Here is a 14391-nt window from a genome sequence, read left to right on the forward strand (position 1 = left end):
CGTTGATATCAGTTTGGACGGAGGGGGGAAATCCAGAGATTCTTCCTCTTTGAGCTGTCAAATAGCCGTTCTGCAATGTTTTTACTTGGTGTTCCCCCCGCTGATCTGCATGCTGGTGTACGGTGCTGTTCAAACAGAAAGGGGATGTCGTGGACATCAATTGTCAAACAGCAACAACATTTCATATCACACCGAGGTAGAGGCAAACCCAAGAACATGACCTATGCTATTACAGCTACAGACACAAATATAATCTTCAAGTCTGCTGCCTCAGTTTGTATGATGGCAATTTGCATATACAGTGATCCCTCGCCACTTCGCGGTTCACTTATCGCGGATTCGCTATTTCGCGGATTTTCATAATGCATTTTTTTTTTTTTTTGTGCTTGTGCTCTGCATTCTGATTCGCTAAAACTCACTCCGCTTCTTGTATCAAAACATGTACGAATTGTGCTATCATTTTGTCGTCTCGTGCAGTTATGTGTAGTACATAAAACAGCTGGCAAATTTACATTAAGTTGGCCAAATTATCTTGTAATTTCGAACATCTCCTAAACCCATAATGTCGACGAAACGGCCTACACGTGAGTCACTGTATTTGTATACATGTAATAGTTGCTAATTGTAAAAAAAAAAAAGTTTCTATTTCGCGGATTTCACTTATCGCGGGTCATTTTCGGAACGTAACCCCCGCGATAAACGAGGGATTACTGTACTCCAGAATGTTTGAAAGTGATCAGATGACGATATCAATTAATTGCAAAGTCCCTCTTTCCATGGAAATGACACTGATCCCCCCAAAACATTTCCACTGCATTTCATCCCTGCCACAAAAGGACCACCTGTCATCATCATCATGTCAGTGATTCTCTCGTTAACACAGGTGTGAATTGTGACGAGGACAAGGCTGGAGATCACTCTGTCATGCTGATTGAGTTCGAATAACAGACTGGAAGCTTCAAAAGGAGGGTGGTGCTTGGAATCATTGTTCTTCCTCTGTCAACCGTGTTACTGCCAGGAACACGTGTCGCCGTCATTGCTTTGCACAAAAAGGCTTCACAGGCAAGGATATTGCTGCCAGTAAGATTGCACCTAAATCAACCATTTATCGGATCATCAAGAACTTCAAGGAAGCGGTTCAATTGTTGTGAAGGCGGCTTCAGGGCGCCCAAAAGTCCAGCAAGCGCCAGGACCGTCTCTAAAGTTGATTCAGCTGCGGGATCGGGGCACCACCAGTACAGAGCTTGCTCAGGAATGGCAGCAGGCAGGTGTGAGTGCATCTGCACGCACAGTGAGGCGAAGACTTTTGGAGGATGCCCGGTGTCAGAAGGCAGCAAAGAAGCCACTTCTCTCCAGGTAAAACATCAGGGACAGACGGATATTCTGCAAAAGGTACAGAGATTGGACTGCTGAGGACTGGGGTAAAGTCATTTTCTCTGATTCAAATCAAATGTATTATATAGCCCTTCTTACATCAGCTGATATCTCAAAGTGCTGTACAGAAACCAGCCTAAAACCCCAAACAGCAGCAATGCAGGTGTAGAAGCACGGTGGCTAGGAAAAACTCCCTAAAAAGGCCAAAACCTAGGAAGAACCTAGAGAGGAACCATGCTATGAGGGGTGGCCAGTCCTCTTCTGGCTGTGCCGGGTGGAGATTATAACAGAACATGGCAAAGATGTTCAAATGTTCATAAATGACCAGCATGGTAAAATATATATAATCACAGTAGTTGTCGAGGGTGCAACAAGTCAGCACCTCAGGATTAAATGTCAGTTGGCTTTCATAGCTGATCATTAAGAGTATCTCTACTGCTCCTGCTGTCTCTAGAGAGTTGAAAACAGCAGGTCTGGGACAGGTAGCACGTCCAGTGAACAGGTCAGGGTTCCATAGCCGCAGCAGAACAGTTGAAACTGGAGCAGCAGCAACGGCCAGGTGGACTGGGGACAGCAAGGAGTCATCATGCCAGGTAGTCCTGAGGCATGGTCCTTGGGCTCAGGTCCTCGAGAGAGCGAAAGAAAGAGAGAAAGAATTAGAGAGAGCATACTTAAATTCACACAGGACACCGGATAAGACAGGAGAAGTACTCCAGATAAGACTGACCCTAGCCCCCCGACAAACTACTGCAGCATAAATACTGGAGGCTGAGACAGGAGGGGTCAGGAGACACTGTGGCACCATCCGATGACACCCCTGGACAGGCCAAACAGGCAGGATATAACCCCACCCACTTTGCCAAAGCACAGCCCCCACACCACTAGAGGGATATCTTCAACCACCAACTTACCATCCTTAGACAAGGCCGGTATAGCCCACAAAGATCTCCGCCACGGCACAACCCAAGGGGGGGGGCGCCAACCCAGAACAGGAAGATCACGTCAGTGACTCAACCCACTCAAGTGACGCACCCCTCTAGGGACGGCATGAAAGAGCACCAGTAAGCCAGTGACTCAGCCCTGTAATAGGGTTAGAGGCAGAGAATCCCAATGGAGGGAACCGGCCAGGCAGAGACAGCAAGGGCGGTTCGTTGCTCCAGAGCCTTCTGTTCACCTTCACACTCCTGGGCCAGACTACACTCAATCATATGACCTATGAAGAGTGAGTCTTCAGTAAAGACTTAAAGGTTGAGACCGAGTCTACGTCCTCACATGGGTAGGCAGACCATTCCATAAAATTGAGCTCTATAGGAGAAAGCCCTGCCTCCAGCTGTTTGCTTAGAAATTCTACAGACATTAGGATGCCTGCGTATTGTGACCCTAGCGTACGTGTAGGCATGTACGGCAGGACCAAATCGGAAAGATACAAATTGGAAAGAATCGGAAAGATCCGGGTAGCCGGAAAGTAGAGCATTGCAGTAGTTCTAACCTAGAAGTAACAAAAGCATGGATTAAATTTTTCTGCATAATTTTGGACAGAAAGTTTCAGATTTTGCAATGTTACGTAGATGGAAAAAGCTGTCCTTGAACAGTCTTGATATGTTCGTCAAAAGAGAGATCAGGGTCCAGAGTAACGCAGAGGTCCTTCACAGTTTTATTTGAGACGACTGTAACAGCCATCAAGATTAATTGTCAGATTCAACAGAAGATCTCTTTGTTTCCTGGGACCTAGAACAAGCATCTCTGTTTGTCCGAGTTAAAAGTAGAACGTTTGCAGCCATCCACTTCGTTATGTACACTGCTCCAAAAAATAAAGGGAACACTTAAACAACACAATGTAACTCCAAGTCAATCACACTTCTGTGAAATCAAACTGTCCACTTAGGAAGCAACACCGATTGACAATAAATTTCACATGCTGTTGTCAAATCGAAAAGACAAAAGGTGGAAATTATAGGCAATTAGCAAGACACCCCAATAAAAGAGTGATTCTGCAGGTGGTGACCACAGACCACTTCTCAGTTCCTATGCTTCCTGGCTGATTTTTGGTCACTTTTGAATGCTGGCGGTGCTTCACTCTAGTGGTAGCATGCGGAGAAAACAGCAGTAGACCTATCCAGCACAGGCATGGCTCAGTAGAGTGCGCTCATCAGGATGCACATCAATGCGAGCTGTGGCAAGAAGTTTTGCTGTGTCTGTCAGCGTAGTGTCCAGAGATGGAGGCGCTACCAGGAGACAGGCCAGTACATCAGGAGACGTGGAGGAGGCCGTAGAGAGGGCAACAACCCAGCAGCAGCAGAGACGCTACCGCTATCGCCTTTGCAAGGAGGAGCACTGCCAGAGCCCTGCAAAATGACTCCCAGCAGGCCACAAATGTGCATGTGTCTGCTCAAACGGTCAGAAACAGACTCCATGAGGTGGTATGAGGGCCGACGTCCACAGTTGGGGGTTGTGCTTACAGCCCAACACCGTGCAGGACTTTTGGCATTTGCCAGAGAACATCAAGATTGACAAATTCGCCACTGGCGCCCTGTGCTCTTCACAGATGAAAGCAGGTTCACACTGAGCACATGTGACAGACGTGACAGAGTCTGGAGATGCCGTGGAGAACGTTCTGCTGCCTGCAACATCCTCCAGCATGACCGGTTGGCGGTGGGTCAGTCATGGTGTGGGGTGGCATTTCTTGTTGGGGCCGCACAGCCTCCATGTGCTCGCCAGAGGTAGCCTGACTGCCATTAGGTACCCGAGATGAGATCCTCAGAGCCCTTGTGAGACCATCTGCTGACACATGCACATTTGTGTGCCTGCTGGAGGTCATTTTGCAGGGCTTTGGCAGTGCTCCTCCTTGCACAAAGGCGGAGGTAGCGGTCCTGCTGCTGCTGGTTGTTGCCCTCCTACGGCCTCCTCCACCTCTCCTGATGTACTGGCCTGTCTCCTGGTAGCGCTCCATGCTCTGGACACTACGCTGACAGACACAGCAAACCTTCTTGCCACAGCTCGCATTGATGTGCCATCCTGGATGAGTGCACTACCTGAGCCACTTGTGTGGGTTGTTAGACTCGTCTCATGCTACCACTAGAGTGAAGCACCGCCAGCATTCAAAAGTGACCAAAACATCAGCCAGGAAGCATAGGAATGAGAAGTGGTCTGTGGTCACTGAGAACACCTTTATTTGGGGGTGTCTTGCTAATTGCCTATAATTTCCACCTTTTGTCTATTCCAATTTGCACAACAGCATGTGAAATTTTTTGTCAATCAGTGTTGCTTCCTAAGTGGACAGTTTGATTTCACAGAAGTGTGATTGACTTGGAGTTACATTGTGTTGTTTAAGTGTTCCCTTTATTTTTTGAGCGCTGTACTGAAACACAGGCTTCTAGCGAGGGCAATTTTTGGGGCGTTCACCATGTTAAATTGAAATGTACAGCTGTGTGTCAGCAGTGAGGGCAGTGAGGCTCTTCGATACTGCACAGTAGCTGTCTTTCCAAGCTAGTCGGAAGACTTCCAGTTTTGGTGTGGTCCATTTCTGTTCCAATTGTCTGGAAGCTTGTTCAGAGCTCGGGTATTTTCTGTATACCAGGGAGCTATTTTCTTATGACAAATGTTTTTTAGGGGTGCAACTGCATCTAGGGTATTGCGCAAGGTTAAATTCACGTTCCTCAAGGTTATAATTGAGTTCCTCATTGAGTTCCTACCTTAGGCGGTTAACATGATTTTTTGTCCTCTGACGTCCGGGTAGGCAGAGGGAGTCTGGAAGGGCATCAAGGAATCTTTGGGTTGTCTGAGAATTTATAGCACAACTTTTGATGATCCTTGGTTGGGGTCTGAGCAGATTTTTGTTGCGATTACAAACGTAATAAATGGTGGGCATAATCTGGACTATGAGGAAAAACATTAAGATCCACAAGATTTTATCCATGGGACAAAACTAGGTGCGAGGATCAGTGAGAGTCGAGATATTTGACATATCGCACTACGTAGAGGTATGAGAGTTCCCAACGAGATAGATTAGATCTGTTGGAACCAAAGCATCCGACTGAGTGCGACTGATGGCTCCGAAAGCGCTTTGGAGTAGGAGTCGTCTGTGCCGACCTTTTCCCATGTGCAACTACATTCAAAATCCGCCACCCACAAATACGGGGTTGCTTCTCAGCCAAGAGAGTGGGCTCAATCACAATTTTGCCTAAGAACACAGCCATGAATAAAGAATGGTACCAACACATCCTCAGAGAGCAACTTCCCCCAACCATCCAGGAACAGTTTGGTGACAAACAATGCCTTTTTCCAGCATGATAGAGCACCTTGCCATAAGGCAAAAGTGATAACTAAGTGGCTCGGGGAACAAAACATCAATATTTTGGGTCCATKGCCAGGAAACTCCCCAGACCTTAATCCCATTGAGAACTTGTGGTCAATCCTCAAGAGGTGGGTGGACAAACAAAAACCCACAAATTCTGCCAAACTCCAAGCATTGATTATGCAAGAATGGGCTGCCATCAGTCAGGATGTGGCCCAGAAGTTAAATGACAGCATGCCAGGGCGGATTGCAGAGATCTTGAAAAAGAAGGGTCAACACTGCAAATATTAACTCTTTGCATCAACGTCATGTAATCGTCAATAAAAGCCTTTGACACTTATGAAATGCTTGTAATTATACTTCAGTATTCCATAGTAACATCTGACAAAAATATCTAAAGACACTGAAGCAGCAAACTTTGTGGAAATTAATATTTGTGTCATTCTCAAAACTTTTGGCCACGACTGTACATCCTAGGATTTGTTTTTCACTTGATATTCTTCAAGAATAAATTACCATGAAACGGATTCCTAGATCCCATACTGTACCTATAAAAAACACTGTGGCATACCCAATCATTCTGTCCATTTTGATAACTGCCCAACATGTTAATGACAGTCTGTTCTAAGGGGTGGTACTGTCTGGTAGCCTAGGTGAAATAGGGCTATGGTTGCCATTAGCTATGAAGTTACTAACCTAGAATAAAGGAGAGACGTGTTACCTTGACAGGGGAGGCCTCRTCTGCACTGCTGGGAGAGGACAGTGGGAGAACTGTAGAGAGAGTGAGGGGGAGACGGGCTACAGCAGGATGTCTACTAGACCAACGCAGCTCAGAGCACTCAAACAGAATGAGTGGGTGTGAGGGGAGGCGGGACGTGGCATGCTCACTCTTCAGTTTGCTCTTGGTTTTGGGCTTCTTCCTGGTGTAGTCGTGTTTGGCCCGCTGGGACAGGATCACACTGCTGCCAGCCTCAGCAGGGGGAGGAGGAGAGCCTTTTGATTTAGACTATAGAGGATATCAATAAAGTTCAATACCTTATTCATTCATACGAATAGGACAGTTTCAAAACAACGCCACTGGCTACAGCAGTGTTTCCCAACTCCGGTCCCCCATACCCTCAACAGTACATATATTTGTTGTGGCCTCAGACAAGCACACCTGATTCTACTRGTCAACTAATCGTCAAGACCTTAAGTTGAATCAGGTGTTTTAGTTTACGACAAAATGTGTTTTGTTGGGGGTCCTGGAGTACTGGAGTTAGGAAACACTGGGCTTCAGTATGAATGAAATTGGTGGAAAATAGCTACGATATCACAAATGGTTAGCAGCGAATCCCATTCAGAGTGCAATACCATTATACACTGCTCAAAAAAATAAAGGGAACACTTAAACAACACAATGTAACTCCAAGTCAATCACACTTCTGTGAAATCAAACTGTCCACTTAGGAAGCAACACTGATTGACAATAAATTTCACATGCTGTTGTGCAAATGGAATAGACAAAAGGTGGAAATTATAGGCAGTTAGCAAGACACCCCCAATAAAGGAGTGGTTCTGCAGGTGGTGACCACAGACCACTTCTCAGTTCCTATGCTTCCTGGCTGATGTTTTGGTCACTTTTGAATGCTGGCGGTGCTTTCACTCTAGTGGTAGCATGAGACAGAGTCTACAACCCACACAAGTGGCTCAGGTAGTGCTCGCCAGAGGTAGCCTGACTGCCATTAGGTACCGAGATGAGATACCTTGTGAGACCATCTGCTGACACATGCACATTTGTGGCCTGCTGGAGGTCATTTTGCAGGGCTTTGGCAGTGCTCCTCCTTGCACAAAGGCGGAGGTAGCGGTCCTGCTGCTGGGTTGTTGCCCTCCTACGGCCTCCTCCACGTCTCCTGATGTACTGGCCTGTCTCCTGGTAGCGCCTCCATGCTCTGGACACTACGCTGACAGACACAGCAAACCTTCTTGCCACAGCTCGCATTGATGTCCCATCCTGGATGAGCTGCACTACCTGAGCCACTTGTGTGGGTTGTAGACTCCGTCTCATGCTACCACTAGAGTGAAAGCACCGCCAGCATTCAAAAGTGACCAAAACATCAGCCAGGAAGCATAGGAAATGAGAAGTGGTCTGTAGAACCACTCCTTTATTGGGGGTGTCTTGCTAATTGCCTATAATTTCCACCTTTTGTCTATTCMATTTGCACAACAGCATGTGAAATTAAATGTCAATCAGTGTTGCTTCCTAAGTGGACAGTTTGATTTCACAGAAGTGTGATTGACTTGGAGTTACATTGTGTTGTTTAAGTGTTCCCTTTATTTTTTTGAGCAGTGTACTTCGATCAAATAGTGAAAGTTGTTTTGCAAACCTTTTGCTTCGGTTTCTCCTTGTTGGTTGGGGTGGAGTGTGTTGACCTGAAGCAGAAGACACAGAAGGACATGGAGATTGACAATCAATGAACTGTAATTGCACTAGTCCTCTGCAACTAGTAGTGACCACTCGATTACCAAGGGACAACATCAACTATAGACACAGTTTCAGACAACTGTGACTAATATAACAGGAACAGAACTGTTAGGTGTCCTGTAGAGGTCTTTTGGACAAGTGTTTGGGACTGTGGCCTTACCCGCCAGAGGAGAGAGACTGAGTGCTGAAGAGCCTTGTTTTTGCTCTGGCCACCTGCAAAACAGACAAACAGCACACACACACACACACACACACACAGAGATATTTAAATGTAGAGGGAAATATAGCCAAACAGATGCCCTTGAGGAAAGTCATTTAGTACTTGACACACTAAACGTACACAATAGCCAGTCGACAATAAGTAGTCTATATACATTTCTCTATCTACAAACTGACCTGGTACCTCTTCAAAGCAGTCAAGAATGTAATACTCTCTGGCTTCCTGACATGTGACAAGTCTGTATACGTGGCACCAATAGTCTCAGTTACTTCAACAGTGACCTGAGGCAGTCAGACGTTAACACATGCAGTGATGGTGATGCCGAGGCCCAAGACATCACAGACGTTTTCAGTGACATGATCTGACTGCACAAGCAGTGTTCCTGTGGTCTCCAGAAGGTGGCAGGTTTTCATTATGATCTTGGACACTCCCCTCCGTATTTATTTAGAGACAGTGAAGCTACATTTGTCTCTATAGTCCAGCATTTTGGATTTGAGATAACATTTCTCATACGAGGCACAGTACAGAATGTCACCTACTTGAGGGTATTTTCATTGATATCCATTTTACCGTTTAGAAATGAAAGCACTTTATGCATCTAGTCCCTCCATTTTTTCATAAGCATTTGGACAAATTCACTTAGTGAATACCTTATTTACATGCATTTGCAGTTTGGGTTGTGTTTCTGATTATGTTGTGCCCAATAGGAAYTGAATGGTTAATAATGTAGTGTCATTTTGGAGTCACTGTTATTGTAAATAAGAATGGAAGAGGTCACTGAACACATCTACATTAATTTGGATGCTACCTACCATGATTATGGATAATCACTCATTCACGATTATTCATTACCCATGACAGCATCCATATTAATGTAGGTGTTCAGAAAGGTCTTCCATTCTTAGTTACAATTCAAAAGTGACAAACATTATTCACCCTTCAGTTCTTTTTGGGCAAAACAAAACAAAAATCAGAAACAACCTACAAATGCATCCAAGTGCTAGTCATTGAGTGCTAGAAATACGGGACCAGATACTAAACTTACGCCTACTTTAAGACACTATAAGTTCATGTCAAAATATACACATACAAAAGTATGTGGACATCTGCTCATTGAACATTTCATTCCAAAATCATGGGCAATAATATGGAGTTGGTCCCCCCTTTGCTGATAACAGCCTCCACTCTTCTGGGAAGGTTTCCACTAGATGTTGAAACATTGCTGCGGGGACTTTCTGCCATTCAGCCACAAGAGCGTTAGTGAGGACACTGATGTTGGGCGAATAGACCTGGCTCGCAGTCGGCGTTCCAATACATCCCAAAAGGTCAGGGCTCTGTGCAGGCCACTCAAGTTCTTCCACACCGATCTCAAACCATTTCTGTATGGGCCTCGCTTTGTGCACATGGGCATTGTCATGCAGAAACAGAGTTCAATCTTGTTAATCATTGTCTGAGAGTTTTAAGGTGCCTTTTGGCAAACTCCAAGTGGGCTGTCATGTGCCTTTTACTGAGGAGTGGCTTCCATCTGGCCGCTCTACCAAAAAAGGCTGATTGGCGGAGTGCTGCAGAGATGTTTGTCCTTCTGGAAAGTTCTCCCATTTCCAGAGAGGAACTCTGGAGCTGTCAGAGTGACCATCGAGTTCTTGGTCACCTCCCTGACCAAGGCCCTTCTCCCCCGATTGCTAGTTTGGCCAGGCGGACAGCTCTAGGAAGAGTCTTGGTGGTTCTAAACTTCTTCCATTTAAGAATGATGGAGGCGTCAGTGTTCTTGGGGACCTTCAAAGCTGCAGAAATGTTTTGGTACCCTTCCCAGATATGTGCCTCGACACAATCCTGTCTCAGAGCTCTACGGACAATTCCTTCAACCTCATGGCTTGGATTTTGCTCTGACATGCACTGTCAACTGCGGGACCTTATATAGAAGTGTATGCCTTTCCAAATCATGTCCAATCAATTGAATTTACCACAGGAGAACTTCAATCAAGTTGTAGAAACAGCAAGGATGATCAATGGAAGGAGCCTCATAACAAAAGGGTCTGAATACTTACGTAAATAAGGTATWCGAGTTTAACGAAATGTGCACAAAAAAACAACTTTGTTTTGTTGTTATGGGGTATATTGTGTAGATTAAGGATTTTTCTTATTTAACGTAACTAAATGTGGAAAAATTCAGTGTCTGAATACTTTCCCGAATGCACAGTGTGTGTGCAGTACCAGTCACAAGTTTGAACACGCCTACTCATTCATAGGCTTTTATTTATTTTTACTATTTTCTACATTGTAGAATAACAGTGAAGACATCAAAACTAACAACTAACACATGGAATCATGTAGAAAGTAAAAAGTGTTGAATCAAAATATATTTTATATTGGACATTCTTCAAAGTAGCCACMCTTTGCACACTCTTGCCATTCTCTCACCAGCTTCATGAGGTAGTCACCTGGATTGCATTTCAATTAACAGGTGTGCCTTGTTAAAAGTACATTTGTGGAATTTCTTTCCTTCTTAATGTGTTTGAGCTAATCAGTTGTGTTGTGACAAGGTAGGGGTGGCATACAGATGATATCCCTATTTGGTAAAAGACCAAGTCCATATCATGGCAAGAACAGCTCAAATAAGCAAAGAGAAGTGACAATCCATCATTACTTTAAGACATGAAGGTCAGTCAATCCCGGAAAATGTCAAGAACTTAAAGTTTCTTCATAGCGCTTGACGGTTTTCGCGACTGCACTTGAACAAACTGGCTCTCATGAGGACCGCCACAGGAAAAGAAGGCCCAGAGTTACATCTGCTGCAGAGGAAAAGTTAGAGTTACCAGCCTCAGAAATTGCAGGCCAAATAAATGCTTCAGAGTTCAAATAACAGACATCAACTGTTCAGAGGAGACTGCGTGAAATCAGGCCTTCATGGTCTACTGGCACTAAAGGACACCAATAAGAAGAGACTTGCTTGGGCCAAGAAACACGAGCAATGGACATTAGACCGGTGGAAATCTGTCCTTTGGTCTGATGAGTCCAAATTTGAGATTTTTGGTTCAAACCACTATCTTTGTGAGAGAGTAGGTGAACGGATGCTCTCCACGTGTGGTTCCCACCATGAAGCATGGAGGTGGTGGTGTGATGGTGCTTTGCTGGTGATCTATTTAGAATTCAAGGCACAGCATTCTGCAGTGATACGGCATCCAATCKGGTTTGCGCTTAGTGGGACTATCATTTGTTTTTCAATAGGACAATGACCCAACACACTTCTAGGCTGTGTAATGGCTATTTGACCAAGGAGGAGAGTGATGGAGTGCTGCATCAGATGACCTGGCCTCCACAATCACCCAGACCTCAACCCAATTGAGATGAGTTGGACCGCAGAGTGAAGGAAAAGCAGCCAACAAGTGCTCTGCATATGTGGGAACTCCTTCAAGAACATTGGAAAAGCATTCCTCATGAAGCTGGTTGAGAGAATGCCAAGAGTCTGCAAAGTGGTCAAGGCAAAGGGTGGCTACTTTGAAGAATCTAAAATCATTTTTAATTAACACCTTTTCGGTTACTACATGATTCCATAGTTTGTCTTCACTATTATTCTACAATGTAGAAAATAATAAAAATAAAGAAAAACCCTTGAATGAGTAGGTGTCCACACAGACAAACTTTCAAATGAAGGGACTAGATACATTGTGCTTTTATTTCTAAATGGTTAAACATTTGCATGAAAATTCCCTCAAATAAAAAGTGACATTTTGCACTGTCGCCTCATGAAACATTGTTCCCAAATCTAAAATGCTTAGTATAGAGCCAAATTAACAAATTTTATCGTCACTGTCCAAATAAATACAGGAGGGGAGTACCAACCAAGCGTATTGAATGTACAGTTGAAGTCGGAAGTTTACATACACTTAGGTTGGAGTCATTAAAACTCGTTTTTCAACCACTCCACAAATGTATTTTTAACAAACTATAGTTTTGGCAAGTCAGTTATGCACAAGAAGATGTCCTGACACATAATGTTTCCAACAATWGTTTACAGACAGATTATTTCACTGTATCACAATTCCAGTGGGTCAGAAGTTTATATACACTAAGTTGATTGTGCTTTTAAACAGCTTGGAAAATTCCAGAAAATTATGTCATGGCTTTAGAAGCTTCTGATAGGCTACTTGACATCATTTGAGTCAATTGGAGGTGTACCTGTGGATGTATTTCAAGGCCTACCTTCAAACTCAGTGCCTCTTTGCTTGACATCATGGGAAAATCCAAAGAAATCAGCCGAGACCTCAGAAAAAAATTGTAGACCTCCACAAGTCTGGTTCATCCTTGGGAGAAATTTCCAAATGCCTGAAGGTAACACGTTCATCTGTACAAACAATAGTACACAAGTATAAACACCATGGGACCACGCAGCCATCATACCGCTCAGGAAGGACACGCGTTCTGTCTCCTAGAGATGAACGTACTTTAGTGTGAAAAGTGCAAATCAATCCCAGAACAACAGCAAAGGACCTTGTGAAGATGCTGGAGGAAACATGTACAAAAGTATGTATATCCACAGTAAAACGAGTCCTATATCAACATAACCTGAAAGGCCGCTCAGCAAGGAAGAAGCCAGTGCTCCAAAACCGCAATAAAAAAGCCAGACTACGGTTTGCAACTGCACATGGGGACAAGATTGTACTTTTTGGAGAAATGTCCTCTGGTCTGATGAAACAAAAATAGAACTGTTGGACATAATGACCATCGTTACGTTTGGAGGAAAAAGGGGGAGGCTTGCAAGCCGAAGACMMCMTCCCAACCGTAAAGCACGGGGGGCAGCATCATGTTGGGGGGGGCCTTGCTGCAGGAGGGACTGGTGCACTTCACAAAATAGATGGCATCATGAGGTAGGAGAATTATGTGGATATATTGAAGCAACATCTCAAGACATCAGTCAGGAAGTTAAAGCTTGGTCGCAAATGGGTCTTCCAAATGGACAATGACCCCWAGCATACTTCCAAAGTTGTGGCAGAATGGCTTAAGGACAACAAAGTCAAGGTATTGGAGTGGCCATCACAAAGCCCTGACCTCAATCCCATAGAAAATGTGTGGGCAGAACTGAAAAAGCATGTGCGAGCAAGGTGGCCTAAAAACATGACTCAGTTACACCAGCTCTGTCAGGAGGAATGGGCCAAAATTCACCCACCCATTGTGGGAAGCTTGTGGAAGGCTACCCGAAACATTTGACCCAAGTTTAAATTGTTTAAGGCAATGCTACCAAATACTAATTGAGTGCATGTAAACTTCTGACCCACTGGGAATGTGATGAAAGACAAAAGCTGAATTAAATCACTCGCTCTACTATTATTCTGACAGTTCACATTCTTAAAATAAAGTGGTGATCCTAACTGACGTAAGACAGGGAATTTTTACTAGGATTAAATGTCAGGAATTGTGAAAAACTGAGCTTAAAATGTATTTGGCTAAGGTGTATGTAAACTTCCGACTTCTACTGTATATTTTTTAAAGGCATCCTCAGTCATTAGATCCACTGTCTTGATCAATACTTGTCTCATTGAAAGCATTGCTCAAATAGCATCACAGCAGACATAAGATGACAAGACTCAAATAGCAAACCTCAGTGTCAGAGCTGGCACACAGTTCGAAGATGTCCTCCGGTGAAGTTTCAATTCTTTCCCTGTGATATGAGAAAAAAAACAATGACTTGACGGAAATATGGCAATACAGAAAGAGTACAGTATCGGTGAACCATTGAAACACTTTTTGCTGTGATCACTCACCGAGACAGAGCTGTTGCCAGACTGGTCTGGTTTACAGCAGGGATCTATAGGACAAAACAATCATTAGTACTCCCATACTATTTGTGCAGCAGTCAACTCTTTATTACCACGTGCCATATAAKGACATAGCTTGACAGAGTTGGACACAGTGTGGGACTAGGTTGAAGGAGCCCCACTGAGTATGGTTAAGTTACCCCTTCATGTGTGCTAATGCTTACCTCTGTGCTGCCTGCAGTTGCCAGAGTAGGGGACCTTGGCGGAAACAATCAGTTGCTCA

At 44.4% G+C, this 14391-nt stretch overlaps 1 protein-coding gene across 1 annotated transcript in view; it reads right to left on the bottom strand.

The window, feature by feature from the left end:
* Positions 1-14391, bottom strand: part of sycp2l (synaptonemal complex protein 2-like) — a 34776-nt gene that overhangs the window by 13972 nt on the left and 6413 nt on the right. Inside the window, exons 17-24 of the mRNA XM_070435673.1 lie at positions 14333-14366; positions 14115-14158; positions 13951-14011; positions 8293-8345; positions 8035-8080; positions 6557-6674; positions 6390-6439; positions 11-125 (exon numbers count right to left, since the gene is read on the bottom strand). Of these exons, the coding sequence (XP_070291774.1) occupies positions 11-125; positions 6390-6439; positions 6557-6674; positions 8035-8080; positions 8293-8345; positions 13951-14011; positions 14115-14158; positions 14333-14366 (521 nt within the window). The remainder of the gene's footprint in view (positions 1-10; positions 126-6389; positions 6440-6556; positions 6675-8034; positions 8081-8292; positions 8346-13950; positions 14012-14114; positions 14159-14332; positions 14367-14391) is intronic.

This window comes from Salvelinus sp. IW2-2015, linkage group LG27 (genome assembly GCF_002910315.2).
Source record: "Salvelinus sp. IW2-2015 linkage group LG27, ASM291031v2, whole genome shotgun sequence".
Lineage (NCBI taxonomy): Eukaryota > Metazoa > Chordata > Actinopteri > Salmoniformes > Salmonidae > Salvelinus > Salvelinus sp. IW2-2015.